At 61.6% G+C, this 24568-nt stretch overlaps 2 protein-coding genes across 6 annotated transcripts in view; both read left to right on the top strand.

Annotated features, from left to right (window-relative positions):
* Positions 1-18186, top strand: part of KNDC1 (kinase non-catalytic C-lobe domain containing 1) — a 54415-nt gene extending 36229 nt beyond the window's left edge. The window contains exons 18-31 of one of the 5 annotated variants that reach the window (XM_074373328.1): positions 2833-2862; positions 6142-6235; positions 6319-6416; positions 6548-6768; positions 8392-8505; positions 9031-9178; positions 9276-9455; positions 9903-10109; positions 10282-10364; positions 10730-10880; positions 13802-13924; positions 14000-14059; positions 14795-14937; positions 16508-18186. In XM_074373328.1, coding sequence (XP_074229429.1) covers positions 2833-2862; positions 6142-6235; positions 6319-6416; positions 6548-6768; positions 8392-8505; positions 9031-9178; positions 9276-9455; positions 9903-10109; positions 10282-10364; positions 10730-10880; positions 13802-13924; positions 14000-14059; positions 14795-14937; positions 16508-16739 — 1884 coding nt within the window. In that variant the 3' untranslated portion in view covers positions 16740-18186. Of the gene's footprint in view, positions 1-118; positions 2463-2832; positions 2864-6141; positions 6236-6318; positions 6417-6547; positions 6769-8391; positions 8506-9030; positions 9179-9275; positions 9456-9902; positions 10110-10281; positions 10365-10729; positions 10881-13801; positions 13925-13999; positions 14060-14794; positions 14953-16507 lie in introns of those variants that run through there. The other 4 variants (XM_074373327.1, XM_074373329.1, XR_012510017.1 and 1 more) reach the window with 4 other exon arrangements.
* A 3593-nt stretch (positions 18187-21779) lies between these two features.
* Positions 21780-23307, top strand: UTF1 (undifferentiated embryonic cell transcription factor 1). The gene is made up of 2 exons (XM_074374459.1): positions 21780-22488; positions 22690-23307. Exons 1-2 carry the CDS (start codon positions 21933-21935, stop codon positions 23172-23174), a joined length of 1041 nt encoding a protein of 346 aa, XP_074230560.1. The 5' UTR covers positions 21780-21932; the 3' UTR covers positions 23175-23307.
* The last annotated feature ends 1261 nt before the right edge of the window (positions 23308-24568 follow it).

Below are 24568 nucleotides of genomic sequence, written 5' to 3'. Positions count from 1 at the left end.
TGCACCCATGGAGCTCCTAGGCCTGCCGGCTGCAAGGGCCTGGAAGCAGTGAAACCCAGGAGCAGTGAGCACCCCTGGTGCCCAAATCTTGGTGTCTAATGCCATTCTCCAATCAAAGGAACCAGGGCTCCTTGGAGAAATGGCTGCCCCTGGGCCTGGGGCAAGAAAAGCACGAGACAGGCTGAAGCATCTGCAGTGCCAGGCAGTAGGAGACGCTCGGGGAGACAGTGAAGGCGGCATGTCAGGATCACAGGGACCACCTGAAGCCGGAGCGGCTGGAGCTACGAAAGAAGTAACACAGCACTGGACTCTGACTCAAAGTGTGGAACGGCCACGTGGCCATACTCATATAGATGCTGAATTAAAAGGGGAGAAATGGCCCTTCTTACAGAGAGAGAAAAACCCATCCAAAAATTCACATGGGATCTCAAGGGACCCCAACGACCAAAACAATCGTGAAAAAGAAGGACAAAGCTGGAGGACTCAAACTTCTGATTTCAAAACTTACTACAAAGCTACCATAGCCAAAGCAGTATGAGACACACAGAGACAGACGCGCAGACCGGCGAATTAGGACAGAGAGCCCAGGATTAATTCCCACACGCGTGGTCAAGTGACTTTTGACAAGGACACCATGACCGTTCAATGGGGAAAGGAGAGTCTTTTCAACAAACGGTTCTGGGAAAACTGGATCTCCTACACAGACGCAAAAACCCGCGCCTGTGCCTTACACCATATGCAGAAAGTAACTAGAAACCAGAGGCCCAGACATGAGAGCTACGCCATAAAGCTCTTAGAAGCAGAAGAGAGCACTTCCTGACATTGGATTTGGTGATGCTTTCTTGGCTGTGACACCAAAATCACGGGCAGCAGAAGTAAAGATCAGTCAACTGGACTTCATCAAGTTAAACCCTTTCGCGCATCAAAGGAAACCATCAACAGCGTGGAAACAGGCCACCTCTGGACTGGGAGCGCAAACCATCTCTATCTGGGAAGAGTTTAATATCGAGACTGCAAAGAACTCATGAACTCAACAGAACAAACAGCTTGATCAAAACATGAGTGAAAGACTTGAACAGACATTTCTACAAAGAAAACATACAGGTGGCCGAACAGCACATGAGAAGGTGCTCAGCGCCACCAGCGTCTTAGTCATTAGGGAAAATAAATCTAAACTGTGGTGGGCTACCACCCCACGCCCATCAGGACGGCTGTTACAGTGAAGGGTGTTTCTAAAGAGCAGAGAACAGCAGAGGGCGCTGAGGACATGGAGAAACCAGGACCTTGAGCACTGCTGGTGGGAATTCAGATGGTGTAGCTGCTACGGAAAACAGCACGCAATTTCCTCGGCAAGAGTTAAACACGGAATTCCCACGTCCGCCAGCAGTTCAGCTTCTGGGTATGTACCCGGAAGAGTCGAAGGCAGGGACTCGGGTATCTGTGCACCCGTGTTCACAGCCGCGTTATTCTCAGCAGCCAAAAGGTGGAAACCACCCAAGTGTCCATCCGTGGAAGACTGGGTTGGAGAGTGGTCCATCCACACGGTGGCCATTACGCGGCCCTAAAAGGCATTCTGGCACAGGCTACTACAGCATGGACATTAAGGACGCTATGCTCGGTGAAATAAGCCAGTCACAAAAAGACAGGTACTATATGATTCTACTTGTGGGGGGGCCTGGGAATAGTCCAGAGGCGGAGAGCAGACCGTTGGCTGCCAGGCGCTGAGGGAGGAGGGCACCGGGAGTCGGTGTTTGGTGGGGACAGAGTTTCGGTTTGGGAAGACGGGGAAGTTCTGGAGATGATGGTGGTGATGGTCATACAACCGTGTGAATGTTCTTAATGCTGCTGAACTGCAGGGTGGAAAATGGTTAAAAGGGAAAATTTTACGTTATGTGTACTTTGTCGCAATAAACACATTTCAAAATAAAAGTTTTCTTAGTGAGTTGAGAAGAAAAAAGTGGGGAGGGGTGAGCACTGGCCTTGGGGACTTGAGGGCTGAAGCGAAGCCTGCAGGTGTCAGTGTAGCTGAATCTGAATAGAGGGGAGATCCAGGGGCGAGTCCTCCCCTCACCTCCAAGCCTAGGCGTCCACAGAGCCCACCCTCGCATCCCCCGGTAGCCTCAGCCTCCAGCCCTACAGAGGACATGACCCTTTCTGAGGCAGCTCACTGCGCCCACGTGGACTTCCCAGCAGCCTCCTCTCGACAGTGGTGGGGAAGGTGGGAGGCCGAGTCTGTGTGTGTCCTCCGACGTCACAGGTCATGGCCCCTGATGTCACAGGTCACCCTCTGACATCACAGGTCATGCTAACTAGTGGCATCACGTCCTTGTGGACCCCTGCAGACAGGCAGCCCCGTTTCCACCCGGGGCCACGTTCAGGGCCGTGGAAGGCAGTGCTTCCACAGAGGAGCCTGTCTCAGTGCTGGTGGGTCCCCTGTGCAGGTTCCGTGTGGGCCGCTGGGGCCACTTCCTCCACCCTGTGCTTCCTTGGGGTGGCACCTCCCTGGAGGGAGACACGCCCACTGGTGAGCCCCTCCCGGGTCTCTCCGGTGCCGCCCTCAGATCGCCCTTGAAGGTGGACCCTGCGTCCAGCTCTGATCCCAGATTTGGCTGGGGCAGGAGCCGTTGTCACTGCCCATGACTCTGGGGTCAGGACGAGGCTCCCTGGCCTCCTGTCTCTGGAGCACCAGCCCCAGCCCTGCTAGGCCCTGCCATCCCCCTGCGGCGGCTGCTGCGGGGGCCAGTCTGGAGGGGACGGGGTGGTCGGGGGAAGCGCTGGGGCGGACGACCAGAGTGACCATGTTTCTCCCTTTTTCCTGCTCACCTGGGGAAGGCGTGTCTCCTGGAGCCTGAGTGCAGGCAGGTGAGTTTCTGCACCCCCCTGCATCAACGGGCAGGTGGGTGACCCCGGCCGTGGTCACACATTTCTCTTGGGACCCCATGGTGCCTGTTTCCAACAGGAGCCTCAGAAAAACACAAAAGGCATAAAACAAGGGATAAAACATGTTTCCTACCCAAAAAGGGAGCGAGTCAGAACAGGCCAGGTGCTGGGCTGGGTGGGGCAGCTGTGGGGCGGGGGGTGCTGTGTCCATGCCTCACTGACCACAGGCCACGCTGACTGCGCCCCGGGCTCCTGCCGCGGGTGTGGGCATGGCTGTGGCCTTGGCCCCGGGCGCGGCGGTCTCCCAGGCCCCCGCTCCCCGGTCGGGGCGCCCGGCCCCCCATGCTGTTGAACAGGCTTTGCTTCGGGCGTTTGGGTGGACGACGCTGATTTTGTCCTCTTCTCGTCGCCCACAATTTCTGGTTTTTCCAGCTTGCTTCTGACCATTTCTGTTTACTCCCCAGTATTTGTCTGCCTTCGGGTCTACGTAAGTCCACCTGCCGCTGGGCCTAACTTGTGCCTCAGAACATCCCGTTCATCCCTCTGATGAACTGACTCTCCTTTAACTCTCTGAAAACAGCCCTTGGTCAGGTTAGGCTGGGGGGAACCGACCCTGAGTATTTTATTCAGACCTTGCCAGTCCGAGCCAGCTCGCGGCCCAGGCCCCCCCGTGCATCTCCGGTGTGTGGGCCTGGGGGTGACGCCATCTCACACAGCTGCGTGTCTTGGTTTGTGCAGATTTATCTTTAAAATCAGTCAAAATGGTCCTTTTGAAAGAGTGGGTCTGCAGGTCAGCGATGTCAGAAGTGTTGCCGACAAACTTCAGGTTTCATAAACCGAGCTGTCAATCTGCTGCGGGAGCCCTGTCCCATGGGTGCCCTCAGTCCCAGCGCCCACAAGCCCCGCCCAGGGAGTTTTCTCAAATCAGCCTCCGGACAGTGGACAGAGTGGGTGAGCAAATGGCCTCGAGGGTGCTCTCCCACGCTGCCCCAGCTGCCGCCCTGGAACACGGGCCAGGTTGCCTCCACTGCTCTCGAGAGGCCAGGACCACAGCGAAGAGGCGTGGGGGAGCCGCGGATCCTTGGGCCTTGTTCAGAGGCACGTCCAGGCGGCAGAGGGTGGTTCTCCGTGAACGCAGCTCCACGGGGCCACCTCATTTGCTGCCGAGCCTCGACTGTCACCAACAGGCCTGGTCTCAACAGTGAGACGCTCCAGACTTGCACAATCCACTGGGTCACCTCCAGCCACATGTGGCCACTGAGCACTTGAAGCCTGGCCCACGTGGCTGAGGAAGTTTTGTTTCATTTCACTCTAACACTGGAGATGGCGAGGGTGGCCGGTGGCTCCGTGGTGGAGGCGCGGGGCCTGCACGTGGGTCTCAGGGCCCTCCTGCCCATCTTCCCCCGACTCCGGTGACCGTGCCGGGGTCGGCCAGCTGTCACGTGGGGAGCAGGACCAGACCCAGGCTGTGGGACATCAGAGCCTACGTCTCCTCCGAGACACTGTCACCAGCCTTGGGGCAGCTCCCGGCAGGGCCCAGCAGGCAACCCAGTGTGGGCCGGGTCGACCTTCCCCACGTTGGTTTCTGTGGAGGTAGCCTACCCGCCGGTCCCGGTGTGCGATGTTCTCCCCCTCTGCACTTTGCACTTGGCTGAGCTGAAGGAGGATCCAGAGGACTCCAGGGACCTGGTTTAACCACCGAGATAAGGGAAAGGGACGTGGCTTTGTGCTCAGGCTGCACCACCCCTGGCACCACAGGCACAGCCCCTGCCCAACAGCTGCCCTGGCTTGGAGGTGCCGGCCACCTGTAGGGCTGTCTGTAAAACAGCACATGGAACATGACAGCCACGTGAGCCACGTGAGCCACGTTTACAGCGAAACCACCAGGAAGAGCAGGCTCGGGCCTTCCTGTTCCTTAGGACCATTCAGGAGACGCTGTCAAAAGCAGGGTCTGCTGTCGCAGGACGACAAGCTTGGGGGAAACCTTTTCTGGACTTGATCTGATTGGACTCCCAAAAACAAACACCCAAATGCTCAGCTGTCAGGGTCGTGCTTCCCTGAGTTGTGGCCGTTTCAGGACTGGGGGCCACCTTGACCCTCATTAACAGGAAGTAGTTTCCGCAGGAGCCAGTGGTCCCTGGGCCTCTGCCCCCAGCCCAGAGCCTCACAGCAGCTTCCTGCAGGAACCTCACGGTCCCAGCTGAAGACCCACTGGAACTCAGGGCCCAGCTCACAGGGACCCTTAAGGTTTCCCAGAGCCCCCTCCTGCTCCAGAACCGCAGGTTCCTCCCTAGGGGCAGTTGGGCAAGGCTGCTCTCTCCTTGAAGGGAACAGGCCCTGGGGCTTCCCCCGCCCCATGTGAGGGGAGCACATTCAGATTCTCCAGGAAGGAGCTGGGACCCCTCCCGCCACGGGGTGCTCAATGCAGACCCCAGGGGCCCACAGCCTGGAGGTCTTGGTCCCACTTCCCTCACAGAGACGTGGCCTGGCTGAAGCCCCCAGTGTCTTTGGGTCTCTGGACTCTGGCTGGAAGCCTCGTTTGGACAGCAGGGGCTTGGGGGGTCTGCATGGTGGGCCCCAGGGGTGGGGCTGTTTTGGTGCATCAAGGGTCTACACTGCTGGGTGTGTTCAAGCTTCATCTCCTAAGCAGGGAGGCCTAGCTCACAGAGAAGCTCTGGGAGGCCCCCTGGCCTGAGGCTCATGGCTGCACCACACGGGGTTCCCGGGGGGTGGCTGTTGAGCAAGGGGTGGGGGGCTCTGTGGGTGTCCCTGGGGCCACAGAGAGGCCTTGCAGGGCCACACATGCCCTTGGGGACAGTCACTGCTTGCCACGCGGACGCGCCCCAAGGACCCCCATCATCCACCCCCAGAACCAGGGGGGCCGCAGGAGACGTGGGCCCAGGTCCCCCTCCAGCCATGGACATGGTGTCTGGGGAGCTCTCCAGGCAGGCCCTCCAGGGCCAGGCCCGGCCGCAGCTGTGGACGTGCCCTCCGGCTCTGCCTGTCTCCCCTCCTGGGCAGCCTGCGGGCTGGTTAGTAAAGGATGGGGGTCAGCCAGTTGCCCCACATTTTGGCCTCATTTTTTGAGTGGTCGATGGAAACTGCTTCCTTCCTGTTTACTGAGCTGTCTGCTGACTCGTCCGGCTGCCGTTCCGCCCCCCTCAGCTGAACACCCGCCTCGGGACACGTGCTACCCCCTATGTCCCTGCAGCCGTACGGCTGGTGGGAGGTGCCCTGGGCTCATGGCTCTTTCTTCACCAGGAGCTGGAGCAGCAGCTCATGATCGAGAAGAGAAACTTCCGGAAGACACTCAAGTTCTACCAGAAGCTCCTGCAGAAGGAGAAGAGGAACAAAGGTAGCCTCTCTGGACCGCGGAGCTCGGGCCACGCCCTGGGGCCCCGGGGGCAGGCCGCTGATGTCAGCTCTGCCCTGCCCCAGGCTCCGAGGTGAAGACCATGTTGTCCAAACTGAGAGGGCAGCTGGAGGAAATGAGGTCCAAGGTGCAATTCCTCGGGCTGGTCAAGAAGTACCTCCAGGCAAGTCCCCCACATCTGCTCCCCTCCCTCCAGAGGCCTGGTGCTCACGGGCTCCGTCTGTTAAACCCCCAGGCCTGGGGCAGGGTGACTGGGCAGCAGGCCGAGCAGACGGTGGGGACTCGCTGCCCCAGGTCATGTACGCGGAGCGGTGGGGCCTGGAGCCCTGCGCCCTCCCGGTGATTGTGAACATCGCGGCCGCCCACTGCGACACGCTGGACTTCAGCCCCCTGGACGAGTCCTCGTCCCTCATCTTCTACAACGTCAGCAGGCAGCCCCGCAGCGGCCGGCAGAGGAAGGCCCGCGTCCTGCAGGCGGGCACGCCGCTGGGGCTCATGGCTTACCTCTACTCCAGGTGCAGCCCGGGCCCGGCCCCGACTCCAGGGGAGGAGGGAAGACACGGGCCCTCGGGGTGGGGGTGGGGGGGTCTCGCCCACCCTGTCTGGGAGGCTTCGCACTGGTTTTCACTTTAGAAAGCTTCCATCAGACCTTTCCGTTGCCTCGAGCTGGCTCCCGCTGGCCTCCTTTGCTGGGCTGCTGGCTGAGTGGCCTCAGGGTCTTGGGCCCTGCAGGACCCGCACCTGTGGACCTGAGCGTCTGGGTCTCAGGTGTGCAGGGGAGCTTTGGAGGAAAACCTGGGAACACGGCCTCCCATGATCAACAGTCCGGTGGGCTTCTAAATTCAAACACACCCCGGAGCCTCAGAGATGGCTGGATCTCACCTGCTCTCCTAAGTCAGACACCCCATAATTAACAGTCAGCTCCCCAGGGGCAGCAGTGAGGTCGGACCCGCCAGCTCTTGGCAGCTCTTCGGGGCATGAGCACGGCTTAGGCTCTGGGACTCCGATTAATAATGCAGCAGGGAGGCCAGGCCACTCACATCCAGGGCCACAGGGGCCCCGGGGCCACCCCAGCCCCACCACCCCTCCGTCCGCACTGCCAGCTCCACCTGGTTCTCGGGCTGGGGGTCTGACCCCGTCCTGCGCCCCATCAAGTTTGGATACAGCCCTCCTCCCAGATGGCAGTGGAGGCCTTGCCCCCGTCTTCACTTTTAGGGACTCGAGACACCACTTTGAATGACCAGGGTCTTCTTTGAGTTGGAGGCTGTGGTGACCCCAGAAATGGCTCTCAGCAGTCAGTGGGGAGCAGGGAGGCCCTGCCAGGTCAGCTGCCTCTTCCCCAAGCCTGTTCTCCCAGGGTGGGCTGCTCCTGGCTCTGATGAAGGCTTCAAGCTGGCTGGGGCTCCAGGCTGCCCCTCAGACCTGTTCCGGGAGACGTGTGTGTGTGAGTGTGTGTGTGTGTGTGTGTGTGTGTGTGTGTGTGTGTGTGTGATGTGGACCGTGTGTGTGTGTGTGTGTGTGTGTGATGTGGACCGTGTGTGTGTGTGTGTGTGTGTGATGTGGACCGTGTGTGTGTGTGTGTGTGTGTGTGTGTGTGTGTGTGAGAGAGATGTGGACCGTGTGTGAGCACAGCATCTCTCCTGAGGGGAGGGGCTCATCCCTGCAGACCCCGTGGCGCCCCCTCCACAGGGTGCTGGCCTGAGCCTGGGCACAGCGTCCCTGCACAGAGGCCCTGGCTGACCAGTGCCTCACTCCCGCATTCCTGGGCCCCCCGCCTCCTTCTCACTCCCCCAGCCCCTGGCTCCCCGGGGCACCTGATGTGGAGGACGCTCCTCAAGGGCCCTCACCTGCCTCTTTCCTAACTCAGCGACTTCTGGCTGGGGCTGGGGCTGCATGTGCTCCGTGACTTTCTGAATTAGTTGTTTCTAGAAGATACAGTGGGGGCCTTAAAAACTGATGTTGAGAAAGTCCTCATGCTGGAAGTAATTGGGGATCTCTAATGTGATCAGTAACTCCCCCTTTCACTTCTGAGCGGGGCTCCTGCCCGCCACCCTCCCAGCACGGGGCTCACACTCACACACGCGTGCGCGCACCCGCCCGGAACCCCGGGCGGCAGCCTGACTGCCCCTCCGCCCCAGCGACGCCTTCCTGGAGGGCTACGTGCAGCAGTTTCTGTACACCTTCCGCTACTTCTGCGCGCCTCAGGACTTCCTGCACTTCCTCCTCGACCGCATCCGTGGCACTCTGTCCAGGTACGGCCAGCGCCCCGAGGGGCACGAGGGCACAGAAGGCGGGGGGTGCAGATGGGCCACAGAGAGGGGGGTCACCAGTGACAGGAGGAGACGGCGGCCAGGGACAGGTGGGAAGGTGGGTGTGCACTGGGCCGTCGGCTGAGGAGGGGAGGGCAGCCAAGCAGGGGTGGGGACATCCCACGGGCCTCGGCCTCCCTTTGCCATGGCGCGCACAGCCGGCGGGCAGGGTCAGTGAGGGAAGAGGGGGCGGGCAGTGCCTGGACCCGCTCTCTCCAAGCTGGCCTGTCATCACCCCCGACCCTAAGGCAGCCTCTGCCCCCAGGTGGGGTGAGGTGGGCCTAAAGTGCCCCTTGAAGACAGACACGTTCAGACCCCACACCTGCCCTCTGCCTACCCCCTACCTGTCCTCTCCACTCCCCACAGCTTGGTGGTGTGACCCCGGGGAGGTGCCAGCCCGTGCTAGGCCCTCACGGTGGTACTGGCAGGGGCCCGTCAGTGGCTCAGGCCTCCCCCATCTGCCTCCAGGGCCCACCAGGACCCCACGTCTACCTTCACCAAGATCTACAAGAGGAGCTTCTGCCTGCTGCAGGCCTGGCTGGAAGACTGCTATGCCGTGGACTTCACCAGGAACGCGGGCCTCCTGGGGAGGCTCCAGGACTTCATCTCCTCCCAGGTGCCCTGGGCGGCTGGCACCCCCAAGGGTGGGGCCCTGTGAGTGGGGGCCGCACACTCTAGGAGACCGCAGGCGACCCCCATGTGCTTCTGCCCAGATCCTGCCCCTGGACAGCTCTGCAGAACACCTGCTGGGCCTCCTGGAGGCAGGCACTGAGCGCCGGGCCGAGGGCGCCCCACGTGGCACAGACCTGGAGGACCCCAAGGAGGTGGAGGAGGACACCAGGCCCCTCAACGCCCTCTGTAAGAGGCTCTCGGAGGACGGCATCTCCCGGAAGGTGCGGCCTTTCCTGATGGGGCATCCAGGGCAGGCGGGTGTTGCTTCTGAGCCCAGCGTGGGGCATGCACGCACACCTGTGCTCGTGTGTTCATACATGTACACACTCCCCCTGTGGCCCCTCCTGGGCACCAGCCCTGTGGGGCTGGCACTCCCCACCCCAGGCCCTGGACAAGGACAGCAGAGGGCTGGCCAGGGTCTCAGACCTCACCTCCCTGAACCTCCAGCCAAGGTCTGGGTCAGGAAAAGGCCTGGGATAGGGGTGGGGTCTGAAGGGACCTCACCATAATACGTGCAGACAGCTCCAAACTTCAGCAGCTCTTTCCCGGGACCCGCTGCAGGCAGGAAGGACTGCCCTGTGGCTCTAGCTGGGCCGGTCTGAGAGGTCCGGGGCCTGGGGTCCCCCACCTGGAGGGGCGTCCGCAGACCTGCACCTCCTGCCCTGCAGAGCTTCCCCTGGAGGCTGTCCCGGGGCAACGGGCTGGCGCTGCCTCACCACAAGGAGCGCCAGTACAGCATCGCGTCCGCCCTGCCCAAGCCCTGCTTCTTTGAGGACTTGTGCGGCCCCTACGCCAAGGCCAGCGAGAAGGGGCCCTACTTCCTGACCGAGTACAGCACCCATCAGCTCTTCAGCCAGCTGACGCTGCTGCAGCAGGTGGGGACCCTCTGCCATCCTGGGCCCCGTCACTTGGCAGGTGACAGCAGTGACAGGGACTCGGTGACCCCACCTGCTGTCACTGGGCCGGTACGGAGTCCGGGGGACCCAGCCTGACTGCAGAAATGCCCCGGCCCTGCGTGCTGTCGGATCTGTGTCCTTGTCTCCACAGGAGCTGTTTCAAAAGTGCCATCCCGTCCACTTCCTAAACTCACGGGCCCTGGGCGTCACAGACAAAAGTGCAGCCGTCCCAAAGTGAGTGTCCGCCGCGGGCATCCGACAAACCCCGACGCGGAGTTGGCCGGAGGGTCTTGGGGGCTTCACCCAAGTGTCTCCTGGACACTCTTGGCCGAAGGGGGACACTCTTGGCCGAAGGGGGACGCCTCGTGGGGCTCCACCTTGAAGCCCGACCCCCCCAATGCAGGGCCCATCCCAACGGCTGCCTGGGCCCCAAGGGCCACCCCATGCTCCAGCCCACGCTCCACCCCACGCTCCACCCCACGCTGCAGCCCACGCTCCAGCCCACGCTCCACCCCACGCTCCACCCCACGCTGCAGCCCACGCTCCACCCCATGCTCCAGCCCATGCTCCAGCTGTGACAGGCGATGTGTCTCTCCCAGAGCCTGTTCCTCCGAGTCTCTGTCAGCCAAAGCCTGCAGCCTATTTCTGCCCAGTTACGTCCAGGACAAGTACCTGTTGCAGCTTTTAAGAAGCGCAGACGACGTCAGCACGTGGGTGGCCGCAGAGATCGTGACCAGCCACGCCTCCAAGGTCAGTGCCAGTGCAGGGCCGGGATCCACCTGCAGCGAGGGCCCCTCTCTGCGAGCCCGTAGACCCTACTGGCAAAGGGGGCCCCTCTGCTGGGGGTGCTTCGGGGCTCCGGGCCTGCCCAGGCCCGTCACCATGAGGTGGACCTCACACAGGCATGGTGTCTGTCGCTCCCAGCCCTTCACGGCCCAGTTGCTCACACACACGGTCCCTCTCACAGTCCCCAGCACAGTGCCACTCACCCACAGCGGCCCCACCACACCCAGAATCCACCCAGAGCACAGCCCCCGGGCGCCCCCCAGCTCCTGCCTCAGTCATGACCCAGGGCTGGGAACTGCGATTTCCGACTGCCCCACTGGCCTGAGCTCGCGGGCTCATCAGCACACGCACTGGTGTGTCCTCTGCCAGTTTGTGGAACGAATGGAACACTGGTCAGCAGCCCAGTCGAGGTCTGGCTCCAGGACCCAGGCTGACTCTCCTGGGCCCCACGGGCCCAGCCTGGACCCACCTACCTGCTTCAGGCAGGCCCCGGGCTGCCCAAGAGGAGCTGCCACCCACCTGAAGGCCAGCGCCCCCTCAAGTCCCATCCACTCAGGAGAAGCCAGGGAGACAGAGCCCCTCCAAAGTCTGCCCAGTGAGCAACCTGCTGCCAAGGCCTCCCACCTGAGGTCAGTTCCCTGCCCAGGTGGCGGTCACTGTGTCCCTGCCCTTGTGAGGCGTCCAGTGACACGCGGAGGAATGAGTATGAGGCCCATGGGGCCCCTGCTGTCACGTGGCCCCCCCGTGGGTGAATGCCCACTGCCTCCTGGGCCCAAATAATCGGCTCCCCAGGCGTGAGCCCCCCACTGCAACCCCTGCGGTGGGCTGAGTGCACCAGGGGGGCGCTCGAGGGGGCACCACTGCTCTGCCCCAGGAGCTGCCCCAGAGCCCACCGAGGCCGCCACCTCCCCATCAGATGGTGAAGCCAGGATGTGTCCGGCCGGCACTGAGAGCCTCTCCTTTTCCGGGTTCCTGTGTGTCCCCCAAACCCCTGCTCTCTCGCCTTTTTGGGGGGGTTTCTAATTTTAGGGGTTTATTAGCTCACAGATTGGCCATGCCCAATTCTGCCAGGACACCCCCCCACCCCGGTCTGTTCTAATCCATGATGTTTTGAGTATCCTGAGTGACATTGAAATGCAGTTTCCCCAGATCAGGGAATTCTCAGAGGCCTGTGTGGGTGGGCTTCGCAAAGACTTCCCAGGGGACGGGAACTGACCTGAGCTCCGGTGTCTGAGTCACAGCTGCCCTGCCCATGGGCCACCACAAAGGGGCAGTTGGTATCCCCAGACCTGTGCAGTCAGCAGGACAAAGCCCATCTCCAGACTTAACCGGTAGGCACCAGCGGGAGGGCAGGCGGAGCCGGCGCTGTGACAAAACTGTGTTGTGTGACCGAGTCCCACGTCCCTGAGAGCGCAAGATGCGAAAAAGCAACGCCCACCCTGACACTGGACGGAGGGGAGCAGCCAGGAGCTCCCAGTGAAGCTGCGAGGGCGGGTGTCTCAGCAGGGGCACTGGCCGCGTCCAATGGCCACGTGCTCCCTGTGCTGCCTGTGTTCACGGTGATGTCAGGGCGCCCTGGGAGACTGGCATCTACGTTTGTAAACTCCAGTCTCAGAAAGCTGTTAAAATTCACAATTTGAGCCAGAGAATGTAATGGGAGTGTTAATAAAACCCTCAGTGATGACGGTGCACGCCGCTCATATCACATCCTGCGAGGAACGGTGGGAACGCGAGGTCAAGAAGAAACAGTGTGAAGTTTCTCACCTTCCAGAAGAGTGTCCTGAGATGAGTACTGGTGGGACCGAGAGAAAAACGGGGCCCTGACTCCATCAGGCAGCCTTCAGGGACGGGCCCAGCGGCCAAGACAAAGCAGCAGCCCGGGTGTCCGTCCATCGACAGGCACTGGACACACACGAGCACGTGCACGCAGCTAACACCCCTCAGCCCAGAGAGGAGCCAGGTCGCGCCACACCCCACGGCATGGTGAGCGGGGGCTGCGTGGAGTAACCGGTCTCTAGAGGAGGAACACAGCGTGATTCCACCAGGGGCTCACTCTACGCTGGGGGAGTGGTCTGTTGGAACGTGCTGCAAACTACATACTTCGCATCCCTTTAAACCTACAAAAGAAAAATGAGATGCCAACTTAAGTAGGAGTGAGTAAATGCTTCTCAAGATCCTTTAAGAGGCACTCAAGCCAGACAGCTGGGAAGCCACGGTGGCAAATGACCCCCAGGGCCCATCCTGTGACCTAGACCAACCAGAATCCCTGCAGAGAAGGATCAAGTCCACAGACGGGCGTCTGATGGGACCGTGGGCAATGCTCCTACCTGACGGATGGCCCTAGTCATGGCGACAGTACGGGCTGAGGCAGCTCTGAAGTAGGGGTCAGCTGAGTTCTCCAGAATCTTCCAGAAGTCTCGCGAATTGTGTGGAATTCAAGCGCTAACTGTAGAGCCGTGAACTCAGCCCATCAGGTCTGCTGAGGGGCACAACCTGTCGGGAAGGAGAGTCCCTATTGGGGGCAGCGGGGGTTTTGGGGGGGTGTTCCTGTCTAATCCGGTGAACTGCCCTGCTGACCAGCAAACCCCGAGGGAGCACTGGGAGCGAGTGGGGCCAGACCCCCGGCCCAGTGTGGGAACCCTGTCCTGCAGCGGCCTCTGCCTTCCTGAGCTGGGTGCCCCTCCTGGTCCCCCCGCAGTCTTGCTCCTGGAGCAGGGCTCTGTCCTGGGAGAGAAGGGGGCTTGACTTCTCTTCCCGCCTTTGCGTTTTCTTGTTCCCTGGGCCTCTTGCCCACCTCCCTGGCCGTCCTGCGCCCGCGCAGGCTCTGTGCCCTGGTCCCCCGTCTTCGACAGGAGGTCGCTGAGCAGCCCATTCTCTGGTTTCAGCTGCAGGTGAATTTGCTCTCCAAGTTTTTGCTGATTGCAAAATCCTGCTACGAGCAGAGGAACTTCGCAACAGCCATGCAGATCCTGGGCGGCCTGGAGCACCCGGCCGTGCGGCAGTGCCCTGTGAGTCCCCGAGGGCTGAGCCCGTGCAGTGGGCAGCGCTGCGGCCGTGGGGTCTCACCTGTGCTTCCGTTTCAGGCCTGGAGGATTTTACCTGCCAAGATAGCCGAGGTCATGGAGGAGCTGAAGGCCGTGGAGGTACCAGTGCTTTGCAGGAGCTTCTGGTGACTTTCAACCACAGGGGTCTTGGGTGCTCTGCACCCGGGGGCGGGGGCGCCCACCTTCTGGCACCCTCATAATTGTGCACGGCCTTGGAAGCTCCAGGAGCCTTGCCTGCTGGGTTGCTGGCTTCCTGCACAGGGTACAGGTGACTTGAGGCCGGGCCTGAGCTCCGCTGACCCACCTGCCTCGGGCCACCTCATGGGACCATAAATGAGGAAATGCTGTTTGGAGGATGGGGCATTTCCCAAAGTGAGGTGGCCGGAGCAGCCCGGCCCGGCGCCAGGCAGGCCCAGGCACACCTCCCTGCCGGGGGCAGGACTGGTGTGTGTCCCCAGTTGACACCAGACACGGGGGCCCCTGCCGCTGGCCAGCCCAGGTCTCTGTCTAATTTGGGCAGTGGGGTCATCGGGCTCTTTTCTGGAGCCTGGAGAATAAGTCAGGGAAGGGATTTGCCTCTTCAGTGGTGGGAAGTGCACTTTCTGATGGGTGTCAGCGGCCTTTTGCGTCTGCAAGCTTCGGACACCTGGACTTTCTGTCCCGATCCAATGGCCCAAGGTGCATGTGGAGTGGACAAGGATCAGGGCGCTGCAGCCCATGCGGTGGGAATACAGGTGCCAACCAGGATTGGCCGGGCCGAGCCGACCCCTGCTGGGCTCCCTGGGCTGACCTCTTGCCCATCCCCATCGCCCATGCCCCTGGCTGGGCCCCCAGGTCTTCCTGAAGAGTGACAGCCTGTGTCTGATGGAAGGACGTCGCTTCCGGGCCCAGCCTACCCTGCCCTCAGCCCACCTCCTGGCCATGCACATCCAGCAGCTGGAGACAGGGGGCTTCACCATGACCAACGGGGCCCACAGGTGGGGCAAGCTCAGGTGAGGCGCCTCCCCCACCTCTCCTGCTCCTCTGAGGCCTTGGCTACCCACACCTGACTCAGTCCCCCCCCCCCGCCCAGGCCGCCTCACCCTCTCGCCCAGGTGGCCCCCGGCCACCTTTCTCCACAAACACGGAGTCAACATTTCCCAGACTTCAGGCACCCCTGGTCCCAACCACTGCCCCAAGGTCACCGTGACCTCCCTTCCTGTTGAGAGATCCAGGCACCTGAATCCCACGTCTGTGCGACCACTTTCCTGACCCCCAGATGCCACATCTTCCCTCTCTCCCTGCCTCTGCTGTCCCCCCTTGGGCCCCTCTCCCCAGAGCTGTCCGTTCACCTGCCCAGCACACCTGGGGACCCACCTGGGAGGAGCAGGCTGGTGGCTGTTCGCGAGAACCACCACCGCGGCCCCACTAGGGATTTAAGACTCCCTCGCTCATTTCGGCCTCAGAAGGCACAGGTAGGGGCGTGCCCTGCCACGCCCCACCACCCGCAGGCCTCTCCCAGGAGCCCTCAGGCCGGCAGTGCCTCTCAGGACAGGGCCAGCCCGTCCCCAGGGAGACCCTCGCCCCACAGCCTCTCACCCCACTCGCCCTCCTCATCGCCCACACGGGCCGTCAGGTGGAGGCGGCCAGGCCTCCTCAGGGCCGAGAGCGAGCACAGCCCAGGGGACCTGGAGCCCAGTGGTTCCAACCTGCCGCTAGCAAGACCCCGTTCAGTCACCAATTTAACAACAGGATTTAAGAGAGACCACGACACGCACTCATTGCAGGAGGTCGGAAAACCCCTGTCAGCAAAACGGAGGCCAAGGATGAAAGGGAACGCCCCGTCCACAGAGGGCCTGGGCTGGGAGCGAAGGGCTGCCCTCCCCAACTCAGTTCACGTGTGCACGTGTGGACACCCTGTCTTTTCGTTAACAACAAGTGTTGGTATGGGACAAACTGTTTCTTCATCCAGAATCAGGATGGGAACACCTGTCTGCAGAGTCCGTGGCCTCCCCGGGCAGAACCAAGGCCTCCATTCTGAGGCCTGTTTTCTTGGACGACACCCAGTGGTGTGCTGCTCGCTGCCTAACCTCCAGCTCTCGGGAGGGAAGGGGCTGGTTCACGGCGTGGCCCGCCCCCAGGGTGTCAACACGGCCCCAGCGGCAGCTTGAGAGCTGCCCTGTCAGGTCACTGAACGCGGAGCTGCGGTAAAATGTGCGATCACGGAACTCACTCCTGGAGTCACCCCGCGTCCCCCCCCACCCGCCTCCTCTGTGCTCCCCCAATAGTTTATCCACTGGAGACTTCTAGCACTGACAGTAAATTTTCAGTGTTGTGGGATGAAGAGTGTGTGGATGGACAGACGGATGGATGGATGGATGGACAGAGAGACGGAGGGTGGCGGGGTGGACAAACTGGCCTGAGTCAGGAAATGAGGCTTGGCCTTGTGATTAAACGCAGAAAACTGACCCCTCAGAGTCTGCACCTGGTCTGGACGGTGCCTGAGCAGCTGGGAGCCCACCGGCCCACGACTGGTGCAGACTCACAGCTCATTTCTTCCCGACACAGAAACATAGCCAAGGTGGCAAGCCAGGTCCACGCATTCCAGGAGAACCCCTACACCTTTGCCCCGGACCCCAAGCTGCAGTCCTACCTCAAACAGAGGATCGCCCGCTTCAGCGGGGCCGACATCTCCGCCCTCGCGGCCGACAGCAGGGCCAGCTCCCACCACGTGGCCAGTGAGAAGCACTGCAGGAAGATTCAGGACAAGCTACGGAGGATGAAAGCCACATTCCAGTGATGGAGGGCGCGGGTCTGGGCAGAACCCAAACCATGGACGGAGCTGGGGCTGGGGGACCCGGTGTCTGCTGCGTGCGCCGGGGGTCTGCACAGCCGCCGAGAGCAGCCGGGCGGGCCCAGAAGGGGCGCCAAGGGGGCGGGAGCATGGAGCGCAGACCCAGACCCGGGAGCACAGACGGTGGAGGCTGAGGGGGTTTCTGCTAGAATCTAAGATTAAAGATTTGAACTTTAAATGAAAATGGAGTAAGTAAACTGCTCAGGAGCCAAATACTCACACTTCTCAGATAAACAGCTTTCACCCAGCACTCTGGTGGTCCAGCCTGACCCCCAAAGCCCTCCAGAAGCAGTGTTTACGAGAGTCTGGCCTGTGTCTGCCCAGCAACTGACCTCTGACCCCCATGCCAAACAGATTCCAAGGGGTTCTGAAACCTTCCATCAGGGCCCTGAGGCTTCCCGGTGGCCCAAGCCCCCAGTGGGTCCACACTCCCTCCCTGTCAGACATCCCTGTCTTCACCGTCCCAGGTGGGGCTGGCCCAGCCCGCAGCTCTCCCTGCCAGCCCGGTCCCAGCCCAGCCTCCCAAGCTCCCACAGGCAGACCCCAAGTGGCCCCCCGTGCCCACTGCCCCCACTTAGGACCGGTGGGGCAAGCACGCCAGGGCCAAGGCTCTGCTTCCAAAGGAGGCAGGACTCAGACAGCAGCCCCAGGGCCCTGAGTGTCCCCCTGCCCTGTCTGGGGGCCCGGGGTCCATCTTCAACAACCACGCGTGTGACGCACACGCCCCCGCCTGGCTCCCAAGGCTGCCGCCACCAGCGCTCCGTCAGACGGACCAGGCAGTGGAGTTCGCTGCCTCAGCGGTGCCTCGCTCTTCCCCAGGGCTGTTTCCAAAGTGCTGGTGTCAGCTTTGCTCTGTGGGGGAAGGAAAGGCTCTGCGGGGGGCACAGGGACCAGGACGGTGTGTCACAGCCCCACAAAGGGAGGCCAGACCCCCAGCGCCATCCCAGGCACCAACGTTTTTACGTTGCAAATCGCCACAAGACCCAAGATGAGCTATAGAATTAGTGATTCTTCAGATCAACCAACTAGTGGTATTTCTAGGAACACCGCTACCTGTGATGAAACGCTGAATTTTTAATGTCAATGTTTTCCCGTATTATTCACTCGAGACATCTGGGTCCTGCTTACACTCCTGGCCATGCAAACGTGGCTTGTTATTTTTAGGCTTTTATATGAGCATTATGTTCTGCTAAACAACTCATAACATTTTCGGAATTTAAATTCAACAAAGAGAGTGTCACAAAGCCTGAAATGAAGTCAGCGTCCAGCACAAGTAAACATTCCAACTGTAACTCTTCGTCCACGGGGAGTGGCCGGGCTTCTGCCTTCAGCACGACTTTGCATGCTGCCCTAACGCTCACGGCACAGGTTTCTAAATAAAGTCATTTCTACAGAGGCGGCTTCCATGGGGCTGATTTAGTTTATCTCCAAAGTGGCGCCTGCTCGGTGGCTCAGGGTGGCCCCCTGGAGCCAGATGAAGACAGCTTCAGGGGTGCTTGTCTTCAGGGGTGTTTGTGGAGGCGAGAGGGGACCAGAAGGGCTCGGGTCACAGCGATGTCCTCGGATGGGGCGCAGAGGGCCAGGCTCCCCAGGATGGAAACCCCACGACTCCAGGCCTGAGAGCAAGCAGACTCACTCTGCTGCCACAGGAAATACTCGCCTCTGGAGGAGGACCCAGCAAATCTCCCAAATGGCTGACCTGCCAAGGCCTCCCAGCTCCATGGCCCTGAGGCCACTCTGCCACAAACCCTGCCCATCCTGGCGCAGACCTCGCCACGAGCCCACGGGCTGGACCAGGCGGCGCCTCAACCTCACTGGGGGAAGGCTGGGGTGATCCCGGGGTCTTGGTCACCCCCAGGAAGGGCCCTGATGCATCTATCGTCCAGGATTGGTGGACATCACAGAGGGAGGGCAGAATGCGAGTTCTGGGTGTGAGCTGCAGTTTTCCGTGGATGCGTTGGGGCAGGCGGTGTGCAGTGAATGCCGAAGCCCTCTGCCAGCAGGAGGGTCCTGGGAGGGGAAGTTCTGCAACCCAGATGAGGGGCTAGTAAAGTTGCGTTACTGTGGGCAGGAGCTGCTGTGGTCACGTGGCTCTGATTCGGGGGCGGGAGAGACATCTGGGTCCTCACCCACCTTAGAATCACCGAACCCTGGTTTTTACTCCTCCTGAGACACAAGTAAAGCACTGATGTCCCTTCACTGTGCCAGCTTGGATCAAATCAACACATTTTTCTCTGAGAACTGGCAGCCAGTTGCCCAGCAAGGCCCCACCCGACCCCTTCTCAGCCCCTCCCACGATGAATGGAGCACCCACCCTGGGCGGGAGTTGAGGGGATGGCGGGGGGGGGGGGGCAGACACCGAAGCTCCTTGCCGGGGGAGGCTCCACTCCCTGGAGATCAGTGTGCCAGCAGCAAGTCCCAGGAGCCCCTGGGCCGGCACCAGCACACATCATGTGGAGAAGGCCTGCGGGACACCAGGCAGCCAGGCAGAGCCCAAGATACAGGGCTCGGGGCAGTCCTTGTGCAGCAACCAGTGGCCGAGGGGCCGCTCCCCTCCCTGGGGCTGGGGCTGGGGCTGGGCCTGGGCCTGAGAAAGCAGGGTTCCCTCACCCGGCCCACAGGCCCACCAACCGGGGCTGTGTTAGTTCCACTGCTGTTTGATTCTGCCAGGACATGGTGGTCCTCTTGGGACAGGACGGGTTCAAGCTGCCACGTCCCTGTCCCCACAGCCCCCACCTCCTCACTGCCTCTCCCACCTGCAGGGGCAGGCCTCAGCAGCAGAGGAAACGGGATTTTGAAGGGGAACTGAACCAAACACAAAAGAACTGCAGTGAAGACCACATTCTGGTGGGGAGCTGGCTTCTCCCTGGGTGGGTGGGTTGGCAGGTAGAATCGGAGACGTGGGCGCCAGGCCTCCCACCGCCAGAGAATGAAACTACGGTAGAGCCCACGGTGGGAGGTGGTCGGGCACAGAGATGCAGGGCATGCATGTCCTCAAGGTCCCCAGCTGCCGCTGCAAGGCTTCGGTCACACCACCACTGATCTTTCGGGTGGATGACTCTGCCGTGGTGCCGTCCCGTGCCTGTAGGATGCCAGGCAGCAGCTCTGGTCTCTACTCTCTAGGTGCCAGCAGCACTGCCCCCCAAGTTGTGACAACCAGCCATGCCCCCAGACATCACCAAATACCCCCTGGGGAACAAAACTGCCCCCAGAATCACTGACCCAGAAGCAATGACACCCTGTACCCAAATGCATCCTGTACCCAAACCTTGGTTTCTAGATAACCATTCTCCCCCCAAAAAAGAAAATGGCTGATTCCAGGGCGAGGATGGGAAAGTACCACGCGAGCCAGGAGCTGGGGAGTGCTAGGAAGGGAGATGGACGGCAGGTCACATCCACAGGACACAAGACAAGAAGAATGTGAAGGGCTCCCAGGGCCAGAGCCGGGGGCCTGAGCACCACGTGGGACAGTGATGCGCTGTGACACAGGAAGAGGATAAGCACCTGTGTGTCTGCACTGATGTAGACAGACAACTGGGGGAGTACATAGATGGGAAGAACTGCAGGAGGCACCCAAACAGCACCGGCACCCACGGCCCCAGGAGGTTCAGCTTGTTACCCCCGCCCCGTGTGGTGGAGCTGGTGATGGGCCCCCACTGCGGGGCAGGACGGGAGAGGGTGACCTGCCGGTGGGGAGATGCAGCCATGCCACAGCCATGCACCCTGACGTGACGTAATAAGATGGCACATCACCTTGGTGATCTCTTTCCAGAACCCAGAACCCAGTCTAATCACAAGAAGACACCAGACAAACCCAAATTGAGGGACATGCCACAAAATAATTTGAGTTTCCTCAAAATGTTGAGGGTATGGAAAAGAAGATTTGGAAACGGCCACAGCCCAAGGGAGACTCGGGGGACGACGACTGAATGCAGCTCAGCACCGGGACAAGATCCTGGAACAGAAAGAGGACATTAGACAGAAACCTGGTACGACCCAACAAAGTTTGTGGTTTAGTCAGCAGGACTGTGCGATGTTAACTAATTAGCTTTGCCGAAGTTCCACAGTGGAATAAAATGTTCATCTGAGGGAAACACAGGGACCATGTTGTCACTGCAACCTGCCTGCATGTCTAGAATTATCCCAAACTAAGCAGACTGATTTTTGCTTGTTTTTGTACTCAGTGACCTTGCTAAGCTCATTTATTAATTCTAATAATGTGCTTGTAATTTTGTGCTTTCCACATATACAACCGTATTATTTGCAAGTAGTGACTTTTTTTACTTCTTCCTCTGCTGTCTCTACATTTCTCATTCCTTTTTCCTGTCTTATTGCTCTGGCTCGGACTTCTAGAATAAAGTTGGACAGAAGCCGTAATGTTGGGCATTCCTGTCTTATTCCTAATCTCAAGAGGGTAAGTAAGGCTCAGTACTGTGTATTAACTATGTTAGCTGTGGGCATTCGTTACCAGAATAAAGAAAGAAGTTTTGTTCTGTGAAATGTGTGTGAATTACGACACTAAGTCTGACCAGTGGCCAGGTTCTTGTCAGCTCCAGCAAGAAGCTGCCTGCAGGCATGACCACCACCACTAGTGCAGACTAAAACCACACCGGAAGTGGGGGCGGAGCCACCATATAATTAGTTTCAGAACAACACCTAGGGTGTACCAAAGGAAAAAGGAGGGGGCGCGAGGGAGCCTCTGGAACTGGAATGTTCCATAGTTTGATCTGCGCAGCGGTGAAAGGGCATGGCACATGCGTAAAGACGAATCGAACCCTGCGCGCCTAATGCACGTTGCCAAGTTCTTTTGTACCTCAATTGAGCACTTTAAGAAGTACAAACACGGTTTCTGGGCGGGTTCTTCCCCGCTGCGCAGGCAGGGCCAGAGCTTGGCTCCCTGCGCTTAAGGCCTAAGGGTCCAAAAACTGGCCTGGAGACCAAGGCCCCAGAGCAGTCAGATTGAACTTGGCGCGCGGAGAGGCGGGGCGGGGCGGGGCGGAGCGGTGGGAGGGCCGCGTAGACCCGGCTGGGCTCCGGCTGCCGCTCCGACCGACGGCGGACGCGCAGGGTCCTCCCAGCTCGTGTGGGCGGCCTCCCTCGGGCCTCGGAGCCAACCCCCGCGCGCCCGCCGGCCCCGGGATGCTGCTCCGGCCCCGGCGGCCGCCTCCGCCCGCGCCGCCGTCTCCTGCCAGCCCGGACCTCGAGCCGCGGCTGGCGGGGGGCGTCCCCGGGACCCCGCCCCGGAGGCCCGCCTCGCCTGGCGCGCTGGCGGCGCCCGCGTCCCCCGGGTCGCCCGCGTCCCCCGGGTTGCCCGTGTCCCCGCGCTCGGCGCAGCGCACGCCCTGGAGCGCGCGCGAGACGGAGCTGCTGCTGGGCACGCTGCTGCAGCCGGCCGTGTGGCGCGCGCTGCTGCTGGACCGCCGCCAGGCCCTGCCCACCTACCGCCGCGTGTCGGCCGCGCTCGCCCGCCAGCAGGTGCGGCGCACCCCTGCGCAGTGCCGCCGCCGCTACAAGTTCCTCAAGGACAAGGTCCGCGACGCGCACGGCCAGCCGCCCGGGCCCTTCGACGCGCAGATCCGCCAGCTCATGGGGCTGCTGGGCGACAACGGACGCAGACGCGCCCGCCGCCGCTCCCCCGGGCCCGGGCGCCCTCCGCGCGGCCGCCGGCCGGCCCCCGCCGTGCCCGCTGAGCCGGGTAGGTGGGCTGGGGGAGGGGAAGGGGCGGGAGCGCCCCAGACTGGAGAGCGGGGGCAGCGGGCTGGGGGGAGGGGCGGCGCGTCCGGGGCCCGAGAGCCAGAGAGGGGGGCTGGGGAGGGGGGCTGGGGCGGGAGAGGGCGCCGGAGGAGCGGCGGGCACGCCCCCCGCGCCGCACCCGACCACCAGCTCCACGTTCCAGGCGCCCCACAGCTGCTCGCCGCCCGAGGCCCCGACGCGGACCCCGCCTGGACGCTCAGGTTCAGCCCGTCCCCGCCCAAGACTGCGGAAGACCCCCGCGCCCCCGGCTCGCCGACGGCGCTCTCCACCTTCATCCCGGCACCCGACCGCCCCGAGGACCCTGAGCCCTTCCGCCCCCCCGGCTCCCCACCGCCGCCGTCCCCCGGCCGCGCCCGGGAGGACTCCGACTCGCCGCCCGGCCGCCCGGAGGACCACGCGCCGCCGCAGTCTGCGCCGCCGTCGCTGAACGCCGCCCTCCTGCAGACCCTGGGGCACCTGGGCGACATCGTGTCCATCCTGGGCCCGCTGCGTGACCAGCTGCTGACCTTGAACCAGCACGTGGAGCAGCTGCGTGGCTCCTTCGACCAGACCGTGTCCCTGGCCGTGGGCTTCATCCTGGGCAGCGCTGCCGCTGAGCGCGGCGTCCTGACCGACCCGCGCCAGTAAGACCTGGCCTGCGGCAGTCCCCTCTGTAGGGCCGCCCGCCTCGGCCCTTGACCCCTCCTGTGGCCCTCCCCCGCCCCAAACCTAGGTACGTTCAATAAAAAGGTTTTTTTTTCGAACTCTACCCCGTGTATGTGTGACGGCCTGCCCTGATAGGAACGTTCCCTACAGGTAGGGCTGCAGAGGTCCGGGTGAGGTTAAAATGGCCTCGGGATCCTAGGGAGGGGCCAGGAGGGCTGGAGGGAGGGACCCGTGGGGTCCTACTTTCCCTAGGAGGCCAGTCTCCAGTGGGGAGGGAGCTGTGGGCACCGGGAACCTGAGGTTGGGGCCCCACTGCACACCAGTGTTCTTGCAGGTCTTCAGACCCTGCCTGCTAGCACTTCCCACCAACACAGGCCAGCCATGGGTGGGTAAGCACAGTCCCCACCCCCACCAGCCTCGCTTAGCAGGGAGGAGGAGGAGGCTGGGCCCCACTGGGAGGGTCCCGAGGGAAATGGTGGTGCCTGAGCTGGTGGGGGGAGACGTGAGCAATCTCCAGCGCCCTTCCCAAGGAAAAGAGTCTGAGCCTCTTGGCTGAGCTGGACCAGGAGAGAGGTGCCTGGAAACGGGCAGGAGAGCTGGCACACACCCAGGTCAGGGGCTCCTTCCGCCCCCAAGGACGGGGGATCGGTCTGGGTGGGCCTGGGTTGGCTGGGGCTGGGGGTCAGATTTTCGACCTTGGCTGAGGCCAGGGTCCCTGCAATTCTAAGAGCTTTATCAAAATCTCCCCTACCCCCTGGAGCATTTTCCAAATAGCAGTTGAGGGCCCCACCCTGCACTGGTGGATCAGACCCAGTGGGGACTGGGCGGGGCCGGAGGCTCTCCCACCCAGGTGGGGCTGAGGAAGTAGCCCGAGGTGTTGGCCAGCATAACAATGCGTGCTCCGGTTGAATGCAGGGCTGCCTTTCAGCCACTGGGGCTCATTCAGAGGCTTAAGTGGTTGCCCTGGGCCACAGGTACAGGAGGGATGGGTGTCACCGCAGGCCCTGCAGCTACTGCATCCTGGAGGGCTCGAGCGGGGGTGGTGGAATCAGGCCCTCCCCCAGCCCTTCTTTGGAGACATCTTGGGAGAGGCCTCATCTGGACCCTCAGCCTGCAGAGACTCTCAGCCGACCAAGGGTGTGCCCACCCTTCAGCTGTCTACTGATGGCAGGTCCTGGGGGTTCTGTGAAAGGTCCCAAATCTTCATTTAAGACGCCCTGGCCTCTGCTCCGCAACTCTGTGCCCTGGTTTCCGAGAACCCACAAGCTGGTATGGGATGATTCCAGCTTGTAAACATCCTCCCGCAGCCCCGAAGTTCAGAGCCCTGGGCTGTGGGGGGTCTGAAACAGCATTGGCCCACATCCAGCAAATCTGCT

This window comes from Camelus bactrianus, chromosome 11 (assembly GCF_048773025.1).
Source record: "Camelus bactrianus isolate YW-2024 breed Bactrian camel chromosome 11, ASM4877302v1, whole genome shotgun sequence".
Lineage (NCBI taxonomy): Eukaryota > Metazoa > Chordata > Mammalia > Artiodactyla > Camelidae > Camelus > Camelus bactrianus.
The sequence above is the reverse complement of the archived record's forward strand: the minus strand, read 5'-3'. Positions and strand labels throughout refer to the sequence as shown.